Consider the following 15,560-nt stretch of genomic DNA (forward strand, 5'->3'; position numbering starts at 1 on the left):
CCAGGATTACAGACCTGTACCACGCACTTTCAGGAAAGTATGTAAGCTCATTCCCTTCCATTAATTTGAATTATCACTTCCAATCGCCATTGTTTCCAGTGTAAATAGTTTCTAGTCTAAACAAATGCTCCTAGTTAGCACAGACAGACTCTATGTGGCATGGAAAATTTCATGCTACACTGCATTGGCCAAGAAAATAACGCCCAGAGTTGCTGTAGTTGAAATAATACTGTGTGATAGGCAAAATGGACATGCTGTATGTCAGAGATAAATGAACATGAAAGGAGATGCAGCTTATGGTTTTCCCAGCATGCTTTTCTTTCCCCTGACTGCCCTCTTTAGACTTCAGAGCCTGTCACATCTGCCAACTTCTGTAACTCACATCACGATAGGTACCAGACCTCACCCACTGCCTTTCATAGCACTGCTAATTCTTTGGGGGAGCACCGACGCAGTAGCAAAGCCACCCTGAATTACAGGAAAATGACACAGTCATTCTGATAAAACGTATAGTGCTGTAACTCTTCATCTTCACTAATTTTTCTTTTTAAAACCAGGATTTCTAGGACAAAAACCAGTAAATATTGTATCTGTTTGCACTGAATTGTAAATTAAGACGTTTAAAAAAATACATAATCTACCTCACTGAATTCATTCCTCTTCCAGCATCCTTTAACAGCTGTTCTTGAAATAGCTTCACCTGCTACTCAAGGACTGTACATAGTGTATGGCACTTTAATTTCTGTCAGGCTTGAACACAAAGGAGCATATATTCTCCCCAGGATGTATGTGCATAATACTCTGTAATGACTTTGTTGTTGCACCTATTAAGAAGGCAGCAATAGAGCCTACAGGAGTAATGAGTTTCTCCTTGCAAGCTCTTGTCTTAACTCTCAAGTTGCTAGTTGGATTTTGGAGTGGATTATGTAGCTCACTGGAGGGGAGTCATTACATTGCACTCCCATTACTGGGATAATCCATTCCCAACATACTGTTAATATCAGTGGGAATTTACATGTACGCACAAAGTCAACACTACACCTCACAACATGACCCTGACCTGCTGTGTGTTTAAAAACAAAAGTGACCAACTCTTCTGTTGTTGCATTGCAGCTCCAGAAACTGAAAAGATCACTCTCTTTCAAGACCAAAAGCTTACGGAGTAAAAGCGCAGACAACTTTTTCCAGAGGACTAACAGTGACGTGAAATTACAAGTTGATTTGCTGCCTGAGGTGAGCACCAGCATCGGCCAGCTCCCCAACTCAGAGAGCCAGACCTCCACACCCATCAAACTCCAACAGCAGTCAGAAAGCAACCAGGTTCATGTTTTCCAGGAGCACATCTTCAAAAAACCCACTTTCTGTGATGTCTGCAACCACATGATTGTTGGTAAGAATTATTTTGTTTGCGTGTGAGAGAGAATATGCAGAGTGGCCTTCCCAGACCATACATGACCACAGAGATGTTCTTGACAGTACTAGTCCAAAGCAACTTGGACTGATGATCCACACCAACCAGCACATTGACATGATCATGGGCTCCTTGATCTCACACTTTAAGCTGTGTAGTTAACATAGGTTGCAGCTTGACCCAAATAACAGATATCTCCCCATGATGACACGTAGGTATCGCAACTCAGAAGCTATGAAGCCAAATTTTGCCCTGTTCGGTTTTGATGAGCATTGGTTCCTGTTGGCTGTATTGCTAGAAAATACGGTAAATGTCATTCATTATAATGAATCAAATAGAATGAAAGTCCCACACTGTTTCACTGCATTCCAAAGTGTTAATTACTATTCTGATTAACCCTACAGAGATTATGTGTAAATTTGCCCAAGTGTGGAGGCTTGCCACACCAGCTTTGCAATAGTGCTGCAGAAGAAGAGGTAGAGAGAGGGGTGCAGGCAGGATGGCGGCACAGAGGCTGCATCCTCTACATGTCATGGAGGGTGAGGGTCCGTGCCAGCCATCGATAGGCCAACAGGGAGGCTGTTACTTGAGAATGTTGGCCGGCACACTCAGTGTTGCAAATGATTCACTTCACCTGGGATGATTATCCTCCCACATACAATGATGTAAAGCAGGAGCAATTCCATTGAAATCAATGGAGTTATACCACTGTAAAAGTGAGTAAGTGAGAGGAGAACCAGGCCCATGTTATTCCTCAGGAAAAATTAGAGTGGGGCAGTGAATACTTTCATGTAGAAAAAGTGACACTCTTCCTTGGCTCAAGTATTCGACAGAAACCTGCAGCAGCGCATATTCTTCAGCATGGTGGCAGATTTCAAAATGCCAGGTTTGGTGTGAGAAAATACGTTTGTTTTCTGAGCTGTACGTTGGACCAGTGCAAACTAGTGTAACTCCATGGAGTTCTGGGGAGCTGATGAGGATGTGGCCCCCTGTCTGTTGTGAGGTTCTCTGGCTCCCTTATCTGAAGATGCTAGTATGTTCGTTTTTTCAGTATGTGGCGTTGGTGGCGTCCTGTCTTAGCTAAGTTTTCCAGTGTTTCAGGGGCCCAGGGCCCTCCTGAAGAATTTTTAAATGGATGGTGGGCCAACAGAAGACTACATTGCCCAGGACTTCAGCTGTATTTAGTGATATTCCTATTGTGACGCTTTCCAAGGGTACTCAGGGTTGTCAGGCACCTCACCACTACCTGCCCTTAGCATGAAGGAGTCTTGTCTGTGCTTGCTGTTGGTCAGCTTCCTGAAACCACCAACCTCTGGCAGCACAAGCACTGCCTTCCAGGCCTCTGTAGGTCTTGCTTTCTTTGTACAGGTAGCGATAGGCGCACACCACCTCCCAAATCCTCAGAGCATTACCTGCAGTGTCTAGCCCTTTCTCCAATGAACACCCACTGAATTACCTAGGCTTGCTGTTCCCAAAGGAACAGCGCACACGAGTTTGTAAGATTCAATTCAGGCCATTCATTTTGCTTAACACCACAGCACTGAGATGTATTTATGGTGAAAATAAGAATAAGTTTATTATCAAATAACAGATATTCCAATCATGGAGAGTAAGAATATTGGAAACAAATGGCTACATACAAAACAAAATCATGACATGCTTTCTAGAGGCTGCAGTGAAATAACAGATTAACCTTCTCTCTAAAGAAGCTTATCTCACCCAAAGTCTACTCCAGCATTTTCAACCAAGCCTGGTTGTGACCCCTTTTTCAGAAAAGAAATTTGCTGTCCATTTAACTCCTTGGTGAGGGATGCCCAGGCATCTCCTTTGTCTTCCTAATCCCCCAAATATACTCAAGCAAACTTTTGATATGCATCTCAAGATATGGTTCTCTCCAGCGGCTGTCTTTTTCTTACTGTTAGTTTCTTTCTGGAGTTCTTACAATTCTTCATTTGCATTCAGTTCAGACTGACAATAGGAGACCCACTTTGAATGAGACAGTAACCAATTTATGTGTAAACAGATGGATAAACATCTCTGGACTGACAGACCATGTTTTTCACCTTCACTGGTGACCAGTGCTTTGATACATATACACTGAAAATCTGTTGAGTCTGTATAACTCCTTGCACAACATCCATACATGTATTTTGTGATGATATTGCTGAGCAGTGTGACACCAGCTTTCATCTGAGGCCTCACATGACATTTTTTTGGTGAACTAGACTGTATGTACTAGAATCAGGTCCCTGTAAGCCTTCTGTACCTCCTTGCAGAAGAGGTTCTGGGGTCACACCTGTGCTAAAAAGGAAGCCTTTGAAATTAAAATGTATTTTAAATAAAGTTTAAATATAATGTGGGAGTTGAAGATAGTGCTGCTTGCTGATCTTGGGCATACAGGACTATGTTTTATCTGGGGGCTGGTCATCAAGTACTATTATATATAAGGTTTATAACCTTAAAAAATCTTGAGAGGAGGAGAATAGTTTCCTGTTTGAGATCAGAGGCCAGAAGGATGAGACAGAGTATTAACACCACGGAATACTAGAGGCCCAGAGCAAAAGAAGTATGGCTGGTGTGGGTCTGACTGAGGACAACAGGTTATCTAAACCAAACAGACCAATGTGGATTTGATCTCAAATATTAGTTTAAAAAATGTATACAGCTGAGAATATAAGCTCAGAACAACTTCACATTTTTAACTGTCTCTTGCTAATGCTGTGAATGATGTAGATTAGTAAGACTGCAAACCAATACAATTCCAAAATATTATTGCTCTTTTGCTCTAGGTAGGTGGGGCCTACTCCCTGCAGCAAACACAGCTCCTGCAAGTCCAGTTCTTATACACCCAGGGCCGGCTCCAGGCCCCAGCACGCCAAGCGCATGCTTGGGGTGGCATACCGCAGGGGGCGCTCTGCCGGTCGCCGGGAGGGTGGCAGGCGGCTCCGGTGGACCTCCCGCAGGTGTGCCTGCAGAGGATCCGCTGGTCCCGTGGCTTTGGTGGAGCATCCGCAGGCGTGCCTGCGGGAGGTCCACCGGAGCCGCGGGACCACCGGACCCTCCGCAGACATGTCTGCAGGAGGTCCACCGGAGCCGCGGGACTGGCGACCGGCAGAGCGCCCCCCGTGGTGTGCCGCCGTGCTTGGGGCGGCGAAATCGCTAGAGCCGCCCCTGTATACACCCTTTGCCTTTGTTCAGCTTCCTCCATGACACAGTTTAAACAGGCAAGGCCTGAAGCAGGGCATACTACAAAACATCAGTTTGACCCTACCTGCATCCTGAGCTGGATCTCCCCAGGGCTTCCCCTTGAAGGGCTTCGCACCCCTCACTTTAGCCCTTTTGCTACAGAAAGAAACCTTTTATTCCTGCTGAGTTGAAGCTAATGTGACCTACTTTTCTGGCTGCCTGTATGAGTCAGGTGAATCGCTCAGACCTCTGCTATGCAGCTGTTGGTGCAAGGAAAAGGTGTTTCGAGTTTATTTTACCACCTGGTACTCTACAGTCTAGACACCCTGTAAAGTGACGTATGGAGCTGCTTCTATTACAGCAGTTCTCTTCTTCCCATAGCCATGTCTGATTTTATAGCATTGTATTACAGACTGCAGTGGGAACTGAATAGTAATATTTGATATAGCTCAATTACTCCAGGTAAGCTGTGTAACCATGGGCATCTGACGAAGTGGGTATTCACCCACGAAAGCTCATGCTCCAATACGTCTGTTAGTCTATAAGGTGCCACAGGACTCTTTTTTCTGCTTTTACAGATCCAGACTAACACGGCTACCCCTCTGATACTATGGGCCATAGGGCTGTTGAAACAAAACAGGCATTTTTCCAGGAAATCTCATCATATTTCCTGCTTCCAAATGAAAAAGCTTGTGCCAACCCATTTCTGCCCTGGTCAGTTGTGATTCTGAATTTTCATTGTAATAACATAACATCTTTCATTCTTTCCATTCATATTTTCCATCGGCTGTGATATTTAAGGGTAATGAGTGTATGGCTCAAAATTCTTTATTGATTGGAGTGAAGGGAAAGGCTGAAATATGTTTTGAAGACTTGTAAAGGTCACTGAGAGAAAGAGTCCAGGAAAATCTCCGCTTGGCTTCAGATGGTTTGATTTTTTGTCATCCAGAAGGATTCCAGGCTCACTTTAGATGGAGCACTGATCTGTGAACTGAACAGCACAGTTGGGTATGGCGCTGAATGATGAGCTCTGCACAGCATGATCTTCTATCCTGCCAGTATGTCAAAATCTTACTGTAGCTTAAGAGCTAACAAGAAACTTACAACGCAGACAGCAGGCTCTCTCTGCTGCTCTTTTCACTGAAGGCAAAATTAAAGTAATGGAACATGAAACATCATCATCCTACAGAAAATGTGCGCATCACATCCCTCTTTGTCATCAACTACAATGAGCCCAATTCTGCCTTTCAGTGTGGGCTCCCTTATTGTCTCAGTTTGTTCCTTTTACAGATGTAGAGTCAGCGGATAAAGGTCAAATACATATAACTGGTTTCAATATACAGAATAGGATGGGTACAATGAAAAGCTACTCTAGTGCTTTTCATATAGTGCATCCCAAAATGCATTACAACCCATTCGAAAGCACTCACAAGGTAAAATTCCTGTGGAAATGACCAGGACATGGAACAATAATATGCTTTAAGCTTGGGCTTGAAGATGGGAGGCCAAGTGTTGCTCTCAGTTTTTTGGGTGCAATTCCCTTGTGCTAGAGTGGCAAAATGAGCATTTGGCACAGAGGCAGTTGTTCACTGTCAGACCAAACAAGGGAGAGCCTTCCACATTCAGGGGAGCACTACAGGATAAAGGGAGCTCCCATCTTAAGGCGGTTTCTTGCAGTAGTACTTTGGGTATGTCTACACTGCAATAAAACACCACCAGCTGACCCATGTCAGGTGACTTGGGCTTGTTGATCTTAGGCTGCAGAGCCATAAAGTTGCAGTGTAGATGTTTGGGCTCAGGCTGAAGCCTGCACTCTGGGACTCTCCCCCTTCATGGGCTCCCAGAGCCCAGGCTCCAGCCTGTGCACAAATGTCTACACTGCCATTATAATAATAGGAGATATGCCTATCTCCTAGAATTGAAGGGACCTTGAAAGGTCATCAAGTCCAGCCCCCTGCCTTCACTAGTAGGACCAAGTACTGATTTTTGCCCCTGATCTCTAAGTGGCCCCCCCTCAAGGATTGAACTCATAACCCTGGGTTTAGCAGGCCAATGCTCAAACCACTGAGCTATCCCTCCTCTGTAGAGTCAGCCCAAGTCAGTTGACACTGGCCAGTCATGAGTGTTTAATGGCAGTGTAGATGTACCCTTAGAGACCAGCTGAATTTTAAAAAAAAGAGAGAATTTCTCTCTCTTTCTCTCTCTCTCTCTCTAACGGCAGCAGTGAGGAAGGTTGAAAATCAAATATCTGTAGGTTTGAAGATGTTTCCAGAGCACAGAAGACTTTTATGTGCATGTGTGTTTGAGTATATTTGATTTTACTGAATTGAGTTCCAATTTATCAGAAGCTATTGCTAAAGACTGAAATAAAAGAACAGGAGGAAAATAAGATGAACTCCAGGCCATGTTAAGAACATAAGAACGGCCATATTGGATCAGACAAAGGTCCATCTAGCACAGTATCCTGTCTTTCTCAGATTTGTCACCTAAAAAGACTAGCTCAGGTTTGGGAATCTCTCTTACATCCTCAGCCATGAAGACCAATGCAAAGAATTCATTTCGTTTCTCCTCAATGGCCTTTTTGTCCTTGAGTGCTCCTTTAGCATCTGGATCGTCCAGTGGCCCCGCTGGTTGTTTAGCAGGCTTCCTGCTTCTGATGTACTTAAAAAAAATGCTATTACTTTTTGAGTCTTTAGCTAGCTGTTCTTCAAATTCTTTTTTGGCCTTCCTAATTATGTTTTTACATTTCATTTGCCAGAGTTTATGCTCCTTTCTATCTTCCTCCCTAGGATTTAACTTCAATTTTTTAAAGGATGCCTTTTTGCCTCTCACTGCTTTTTTTACTTTGTTGTTTAGCCACGGTGGCACGTTTTTGGGGTATATATTTAAGTTGAGCTTCTATTATGGTGTCTTTAAAAAGTGCCCATGAAGCTTGCAGGGATTTCACTCTAGTCACTGTACCTTTTAATTTCTGATTAACTAACCTCCTCCTTTTTGTTTAGTTCCCATTTTTGAAATTAAATGCTATAATGTTGGGCTGCTGTGGTGTTTTCCCTGCCACAGGGATGTTAAATTTAATTATATTATAGTCACTATTACCAAGAACCTGTTCTACACCCAACTTCAGATGCTTCTTCCCGTTTTTTGGTTTCTTATCTAAGATTTCACTTGTTTTAGGCAGAATGTGATAACTCAGTTCAATATGAAGTGAAGGAAAAAGTCTGTCAGCATTTAATATCTACGCACCAGCAAAGACAGGAACTGTAAATGTAATGCCATGTCAGAAAAAAGAATCTTAAAAAAGATAGGGTGATCAAAACCACATGTTCTCACTTTTCTCCCAGTCTATGGTGTCATCACTCATCATTATAGTACTTTACGCTCAGCAGAAAACATTGTGTCAGTACTTCACACTTAGAAGAAAACATTGTGTATTTAAAAAACCCTGCTCCATCTGTGGCCCTCTTCTAAACATTTTACTCATTTATGGTTCATTTCCCATAATGACTCAGATGGGAAAAAAAATCTTATTTTCCACACATTCCATGCAGACTGTGTGTAGTTAATACATCCTGTCTAAGGCAAATATAAGTGGCATATCAAGAAATTATCCCAACTTGGTTTTAAAAATATCTGACATGAAAATAAATCTGTTTAGAAATGTATTTTCAGTGTTCCCAGTCAGTAAATAGCCATTCATTTAAAACAACTTTATAACAGTTAGTTATTTTCTTTAATTGAAAACACAGCAGTTGACTTTCACTACTCACCTTAACTCTGACCCATAACGTCCACCCACCTCATGGTGATATGTATATTACAACTGCTATAAATCCATGAATAACTAACTTTCATTAAATCATGGAATATAAATTAAAGCAATAATACCTTCTGGATAGATGTCAGTTCACCCTGGCCTTCATAAAGCCACTGTGAGGATTTAATGGGTATTCTGGGCTCAGCAGCCCATGTAATAGATAGTGAATTCAGAACTTGCAAAAAATGGAAAGTGGACAAGGCAACTGATCTGTCTGTCTAGCTGCGGATCATCTGTGACATATCCATTCACGGATGGTCCTGTGACAGCAACAGTCCTAATCTTATGTAGATTTTACCACTCTGATACTCACCTTTGTCACCTGAAAGAGAGATTACTACAATATGCTCTCCTTGCAGAGTTATTGTAACTTTCTCCAATCTGGAAAAAACACATTTTATTTTATTTTTCCTGTGGGAAAGTTTTAAAAAAAGAAGAAGAAGAAAACTGGAGGGGGCTGGAAGAGGAGAGACAGAAAAAAATCACAAAGTTTTAATAAAGTGCAATACAAAATTCATGCATTAGTAATCCTATTTATCCCTCCAACGATAAAACAGCACACACTGACAAGCCAAACTCAGATTCAGTGTAAGCAGTGTGACAAGGTTCCTTCTCTACCTTGGTGGGTCCTGCGCTTATTGGCGGATTTGCTCGCCTCACAGATTCACCCTGTGGGTCGGGAAACAGCCCAGAGACCTTCCCCTCTGGTAGAAACCACAGTCCAGGTCAATTCCTCCTGTGTTTGATCAGGAGTTGGGAGGTTTTGGGGGAACCCGGGCCCGCCCTCTACTCCAAGTTCCAGCCCAGGGCCCTGTGGACTGCAGCTGTCTAGAGTGCCTCCTGGAACAGCTGCATGACAGCTACAACTCCCTGGGCTACTTCCCCATGGCCTCCTCCAAAAACCTTCTTTGTCCTCACCACCGGACCTTCCTCCTGATGTCTGATAACGCTTGTACTTCTCAGTCCTCCAGCAGTATGCCTACTCACTCTCAGCTTCTTGCACGCCTCTTGCTCCCAGTTACACGCACTCTGGCTCCCTTTGGCCTGACTGGAGTGAGCCCTTTTATAGCATCAGAGGGGCCTTAATTAGAATCAGGTGCTTAACAGCCTCACCTTACTCTTAGCAGGTTAACTGGAGTCAGGTGTTCTCATTAGCCTGGAGCAGCCCCTGCTCTGGTCACTCAGGGAACAGAAAACTGCTTATCCAGTGGCCAGTATATCTCCCTTCTACTACTCTGCTGTTTCCAACTGGCCTGGGTCTATCACAGCAGGTACAACTCAACTGCACCAATTGTGGCCATTTACACCAAAGCTGAATGTGGCCTCCAGTGCCAAGGCTTTGATATGAGGCCTTCAGTTGAAATGACATGGGTGTGTTTTTTTAGTAGGACAGGGGGATTTTTGCTACATATAGTATCTGTTCAGTTGTTTGGGTTGTTTTTTTTTTTTTTCTGTTTAAGTAATTGACCTAAAGGATCTATCGCTGATGAGAAACTCCTAAGCGATATGCATTATCTGTAGTACCTTTGACTGCTTTTTCTGAAACTGAACTACTTTGTAACCAAAAGTGTGCACATGGAAAAATCCATCACAGGATTCATGTGCACTAGGGTTCATGCTTCAGAATTAGGATAAAGTACTGAGTTTTATCTCTGCTGAATTTAAGCTTCCTAACTGAAGGCCTGATGTGGCAAACTGTTTACATGCCTGAGTAGTCTTTAGTGACATGATCGTCCCCTAAAGCCAATGGCCAAGATTGTTCCCTTTTGAGGAGGAACCTGCAGGAGTGGATTCTGGTGGAGGAGATCTTTGTGGGGAAAGTTTACAGGAACAGCACTGAAACCTGGCAGGTCCACGAGAATCCGAATGAGACCAGGCCATTCACAGAGAGGCTCTGTGCCATCACATGAGGTTTGGGCCCAGCCAGAAGTCCCAGCTGGCTCCTTTCCAGAGCCACTTCCTGGCTGTGATAGTTCCTAAGGCTCCTGTAAGACTCAGTGCAAAGAATAATACCGCTTGTGACTGTATTAACTTTTTCACTAGATCTTTCAGGATCAGAGGGAAAATGCTGTGCATTGCCCTCCTTCTGTGCTCACTCCCAGTCTCTCTTCTGCCATGTCTACACTAGCACTTATATCAGCAAAACTTTTGTTGCTCAGGGGTGTGGAAAAAACACTCCCCCTGAGTGACATAAGTTTTGCCAACGTAAGTGCTTGTGTGCACAGTGCTATGTCATTGGAAGAGCATCCCAACATAGCTACCACCGCTCATTGAGCTGGTTTTATTACATTGATGGGAGAGCTCGCTCCCATCAGCATAACATGGCTATGGCGCTGCATTAGGCGCGCGCAGCCGCTAGCGCGCGCAGCGCACGGCTCGCGCGCGCGCTAAGTGTGGTCAAAGCCAGCCCCAGGAGAAAAAAAAACGGCTCTGTCTGTCCTCCTCCTGTCCCTGTGGGGGACAGCGCTGGCTGGGAGCGCAGCCCTGGGGCTTTGACTACACTACTGGGGCTTTTTAGCGCGCAATTTTGCAGCGCTGCAGAGGGTGTTTTTTCACACCCTGCTGCAGCGCTGCAAATTTGCAAGTGTAGCCATGTGAGCAATCTTACAGCAGTGCAGCTATATTGGTACAGCTGTGCTGCTGTAAGCTTGTAAGTGTACACATGGCCTTCTTCCCAGTCTCCAACTATCCCCCAGCACAGACTCTGTTCTAGGGGAGTGGGAGGAATATTGCCACAAAGGTTGATAAACCCATTTCTGTACAGAATGGAGGAGATCTACATATGATGGTTCTGCTCTGTGTGGGTGTAGGAGGCATGATCAGACCCAATGGATCTACTTATGTGTAAAGGCTTAGAGGATTGAGCCATATTCTTCTGTTCAAAGGGTATCCTATATATTATTATTGCAAGAGGACAGAGTAATTCCCTTATCCCTTTAGGTGTATTTTCAAAAGCACCTGAGAGAATTAGGTGCTCACTCTGACTGACTCTGATGGGAGTTTGGCACTTTCTTCCTTGAGGCACTCTTAAAAATCCCAGCCTAATGTTTACTTTAGCTTCATCTAGTCTCTTCTGTGAAGAGCTAGTGGGAAACAGACATTAAGCATTCGTAAAAGGCAGCAGCAGCACTTGGTATAAAACCTTAACTTAAAAATACCTGTTAGCTTGAAATTAATATTGTAACAGGCTTTGATTTTTTTGTTAAAATTGGCTATAGATAAGTACTAACCCCTACCACTGATAATGTAACACAGTTAAATGTAGCACTTGTTATACTGGAGTAGTCCACAGGCAATCAGCTGGGCCTTTTGTAATATAGCCATGAAAGAACAGTAATTGATTCCAGCTCCGTAGCTATCTCTCCTGTTGGATTTAAGAGTGCCCAGTGATATCCAGGCATAAGTCTGTAAAGAAACAGAGGAATGTACAGCACCTCTGTGTGAAATTAATATTTCTCTTTGGTAGTAGGGATCTAAGCATACTTTAAAGTGAATATTGAAAAGCAAATATTGGGTCTGTTTATCCTTTGGGGAGGACTTGCTCCTCTGAGATGAGGTTAGAATTTTATCTTTAAATCACCTAGAAAAGAGCTTGGAAGCCCGCTTCAAATTCTAATTTATCCTTGCAAGGCATCAAGCATAGTTCACATTTCTTACTTTATTATTTTTAACTGACTGTAAATTTTAGAAAATTAATGTGTTTAATCTCCAGTTAGACACTTTCAAGCAGCTGGGTAAAGTTTGTTGCCTAGCAGACAGGAAGGTGGGCAAAACTTTCAAAAGTACGTTGTCAAGGCACTTCGAACCCAGACGACTTGTGAAAACACCACTACCGCTGAAACAATTCTCACTAAATGTGTTTGTGATGTCCCCATGATTGCTGCATCGAGCAATAGAACAGAAGAATGTGGGAAGAACCTAGACTTCAAATGCACCACCGGACAGGGTTGGGGGGGGGGAACCATTTTCAGAAGTACTGTTAAGTACTTTCCTGTGTCTAATGCTGCTGTCAAGCGTTACTCTCTTCTAACTGACCTTTTTAGGAAGCACTTTATTTTTCTACCTCTAGACCTGTCTTTGTAGGCCACCTATATATTTCAGTTATATAGATGACTGCAGTTGCCACTTGCTTGGTAAGTGTGATGCAGGGCCAAATCAATGGGAGTTTCACCTTAAGGACTGCAGGAACCATAAAGTAAGGCAATTAACGGAGCTGCTTTTTCAAGAAAGTAAAATGCTGCATATAGCCAGGATGGTAAAAGCGCCCCACACAGGAAGCTACAGTGTAGCTTGTGGCTATCATTATTGTTAAGACAGCAGCATGGCTTAGAGATGTGATGACCCTAGTAGCCAACATGCAGCATTGCATGATGTGACCCATTGCTACTCTTGGCCATACTTTCATATTACAAATGGAAGTGAATGCCAGCAGCTCTGTTTTGTGACCATTGTGTTTCTGACAACTGGTCCATACAGATCCTATGTTGGATGAAGTTGAGGTGCCCCAGTATAAACAAATGATGAAGTCTTTGCCTTCTTTAACACAAGCCTATTTTATATGTGTGGGTGCAGAGGATATTATACACCTGCTGACACTCCAGCCTGACACTCATGCGGACACACCAGATAGTTGATGCTTACAACTAGATTATAAATCATTTTTCCTGCTAACAGCGACTCTGATTACAACTTGTCTATGGCTGGGAGGTTCCCTTGTTATCTGCATGAGGTAACTTGGAAACAAAATATTTGGTCACTACCTGAAGAGCATACTCTAGGGGTACGTCTACATTGCAATTAAACACCCATGGCTGGCCTGTGCGAACTGACTCAAGCTCATGGGCTTGGGCTAAGGGGCTGTTCAATTGTAGTGTAGAGATTTGGGCTCAGGCTGGAGCCTGGACTTTAGGACCCTGTGAGGTGGGAGGGCCCCAGAGCCTGGGCTGCAGTCCAAGCCCAAACATCTACACTGCAATTAAACAGCCCCTTAGGCTGAGCCCCTCAAGCCCAAGTCAGCTGGCATGGGCCAGCTGTGGGTGTCTAATTACACTGTAGACATACCCTGTGTTTCTTCTCTCAGCTCTAACCACAGTTCTGTCTCATGACATTTTGTGCTATGACATTTCATTTCATTTCATTTCATTTCATTGAGACCAACTATTGTAAAAGGAACCGTATACATTTAAGTCCCTGTAAATGAATTTTATCTGGGAGAACTCAGGTAAAGCTTCAGGTTTCACTGAGATCCTCTTTGAGGTGCCTTTGGTAGAGTTATGCTCATTTGGTCAAGGGAAAGTGTTGTGTATTTGGTTGTCATGGGTTTTGTTACTATGGCAACTGAGTTAGACTATTAAGGGATAGCTCAGCCGGTTTCAACCGGCTGAGTGAGCTCTCTGTCTCTGTAAATAAAATGGAGGTTTTGGTTAGCTGTCTGCTCTCTGGCCTCAAGTGATTGCTTCCTACACCGGCTGCCCCAAGGATACAACACTGGCGACGAGGGTGGGATCCTGGTGCTGCTCCAGTAACAGAAGGAAGTAGAAGTCAAGGTAAAGACCAAACAAAGAAAAAAAGCTGCTTGTTGCACTGACTGTGAAAGTGAAACTAAAAATCATGGCTACTCTGACCAGGCCCCTGGAGCCTTTTGATGAGAATACAGAGCAGTGGCATGTGTATACTGAGCGTTTTGAGCTTTTTGGTATTGCAAATGACATTACAGAAGCGAAGAAGGTGCCAATATTCTTAACTGTTGTAGGGGCTAAAACCTACTCTCTGCTACGCAGCTTACTACACCCTGTTAAGCCTGAGACTAAATCTTACAGTGACATTGTGGAAATCCTGGGGTCTCATTTCTCCCCAAAACCACTGGTAATTGCTGAAAGATATAGGTTCCACAAAAGAGACCAAAAGGAAGATGAAACAGTTGTACAATCTGTAGCCATTTTAAAAAAGCTAGCAGAACACTGAATTTAAAGAGATGTTAAATGATGCCCTGCGTGACAGGTTAGTGTGTGGCCTCTGCAGTGAAGCTATACGGAAGCGCCTACTGACAGAGGCTCAGCTTACATTACAGAAGGCTGTTGATATTGCTGTCTCCATGGAACTGGCTACAAGGGAGGCACAATACATCGGTGCATCCCCTAGGGTGCAAAAAGTGTCACAAGAACTGACCCACAAAACGGTGCAGAGTCAAGAATGTTACCGCTGTGGTAAGCTGGGTCACCAGGCATCAGAATGCTGGTGTAAGGACCTGGTGTGTCGACACCGTGGCAAAAAGGGACACATTGAGTATGCCTGTAAACAAAAGAAAAAGAGGCCTGTGGTCTGGCCGACAAAAAGAGGAACCTTGCATACCCTAGAGCAGACCCAGGATGATCAAGGTGACACCTCCTCACAAGAGGAAGTGCCACTGCATGTTTTGTCTTTGGCAGCGGGCTCACATGAATACTGGGTAACCCCCTTATTGGAGGGCAAACCTATACGCATGGAACTAGACACCGGTGCAGCTGTCTCGCTGGTTCCGGAGACTGTGTATAAGGAAAAGCTACAGCATCTTCCGCTTAAGGCAACAAAAACTATTCTGAAGACGTATACAGGTGAAGCTGTGCCCATGTTGGGCACTATTGATGTTAAGGTGGAGCTCAATGGACAGGCGGCTAAATTGCCACTGTTTGTGGTGAGAGGTGACTACTCAGCCTTAATGGGTAGGTCTTGGCTTGGGAAGATTCAGCTGAACTGGGCAGAAGTGCACCGGATGACTAAAGAAGAAACCAGTCTAACCCCTATACTAAGGAAATATGCTGCTGTTTTTGGAGATGATTTGGGAAGTATGAAGGGAATCACTGTGACATTGAACATTAAACCTGGCAGTCCACCAAAATATCTGAAAGCCCGAACTGTGCCATATGCCATCAGGCCAAAAGTTGAAGCAGACCTGGAGCGCCTGGTCACCAATGGAGTCCTAATACCAGTTACCCATAGCTCATGGGCCACTCCTATCGTTCCAATAGTGAAGAAAGATGGCTCTCTCCAGATTTGCGGTGATTTTAAAGTCACTGTCAACCCAGTGTTGTGTGCAGAGCAATACCCGCTTCCCCGCATCGATGACCTCTTCGCAGGCCTGGCTGGGGGACAAAAGTTCAGTAAGAT

At 44.0% G+C, this 15,560-nt stretch overlaps 1 protein-coding gene across 6 annotated transcripts in view; it reads left to right on the plus strand.

Moving 5' to 3' along the window:
* Positions 1-15,560, plus strand: part of STAC (SH3 and cysteine rich domain) — a 192,125-nt gene that overhangs the window by 119,332 nt on the left and 57,233 nt on the right. For all 6 annotated transcript variants that reach the window (XM_039527917.1, XM_039527918.1, XM_039527916.1 and 3 more), the window contains one exon: positions 1,114-1,390. In XM_039527917.1, coding sequence (XP_039383851.1) covers positions 1,114-1,390 — 277 coding nt within the window. The remainder of the gene's footprint in view (positions 1-1,113; positions 1,391-15,560) is intronic.

The sequence above is a fragment of the Mauremys reevesii genome, linkage group 2 (genome assembly GCF_016161935.1).
Source record: "Mauremys reevesii isolate NIE-2019 linkage group 2, ASM1616193v1, whole genome shotgun sequence".
In the NCBI taxonomy this organism is placed as follows: Eukaryota; Metazoa; Chordata; order Testudines; family Geoemydidae; genus Mauremys; species Mauremys reevesii.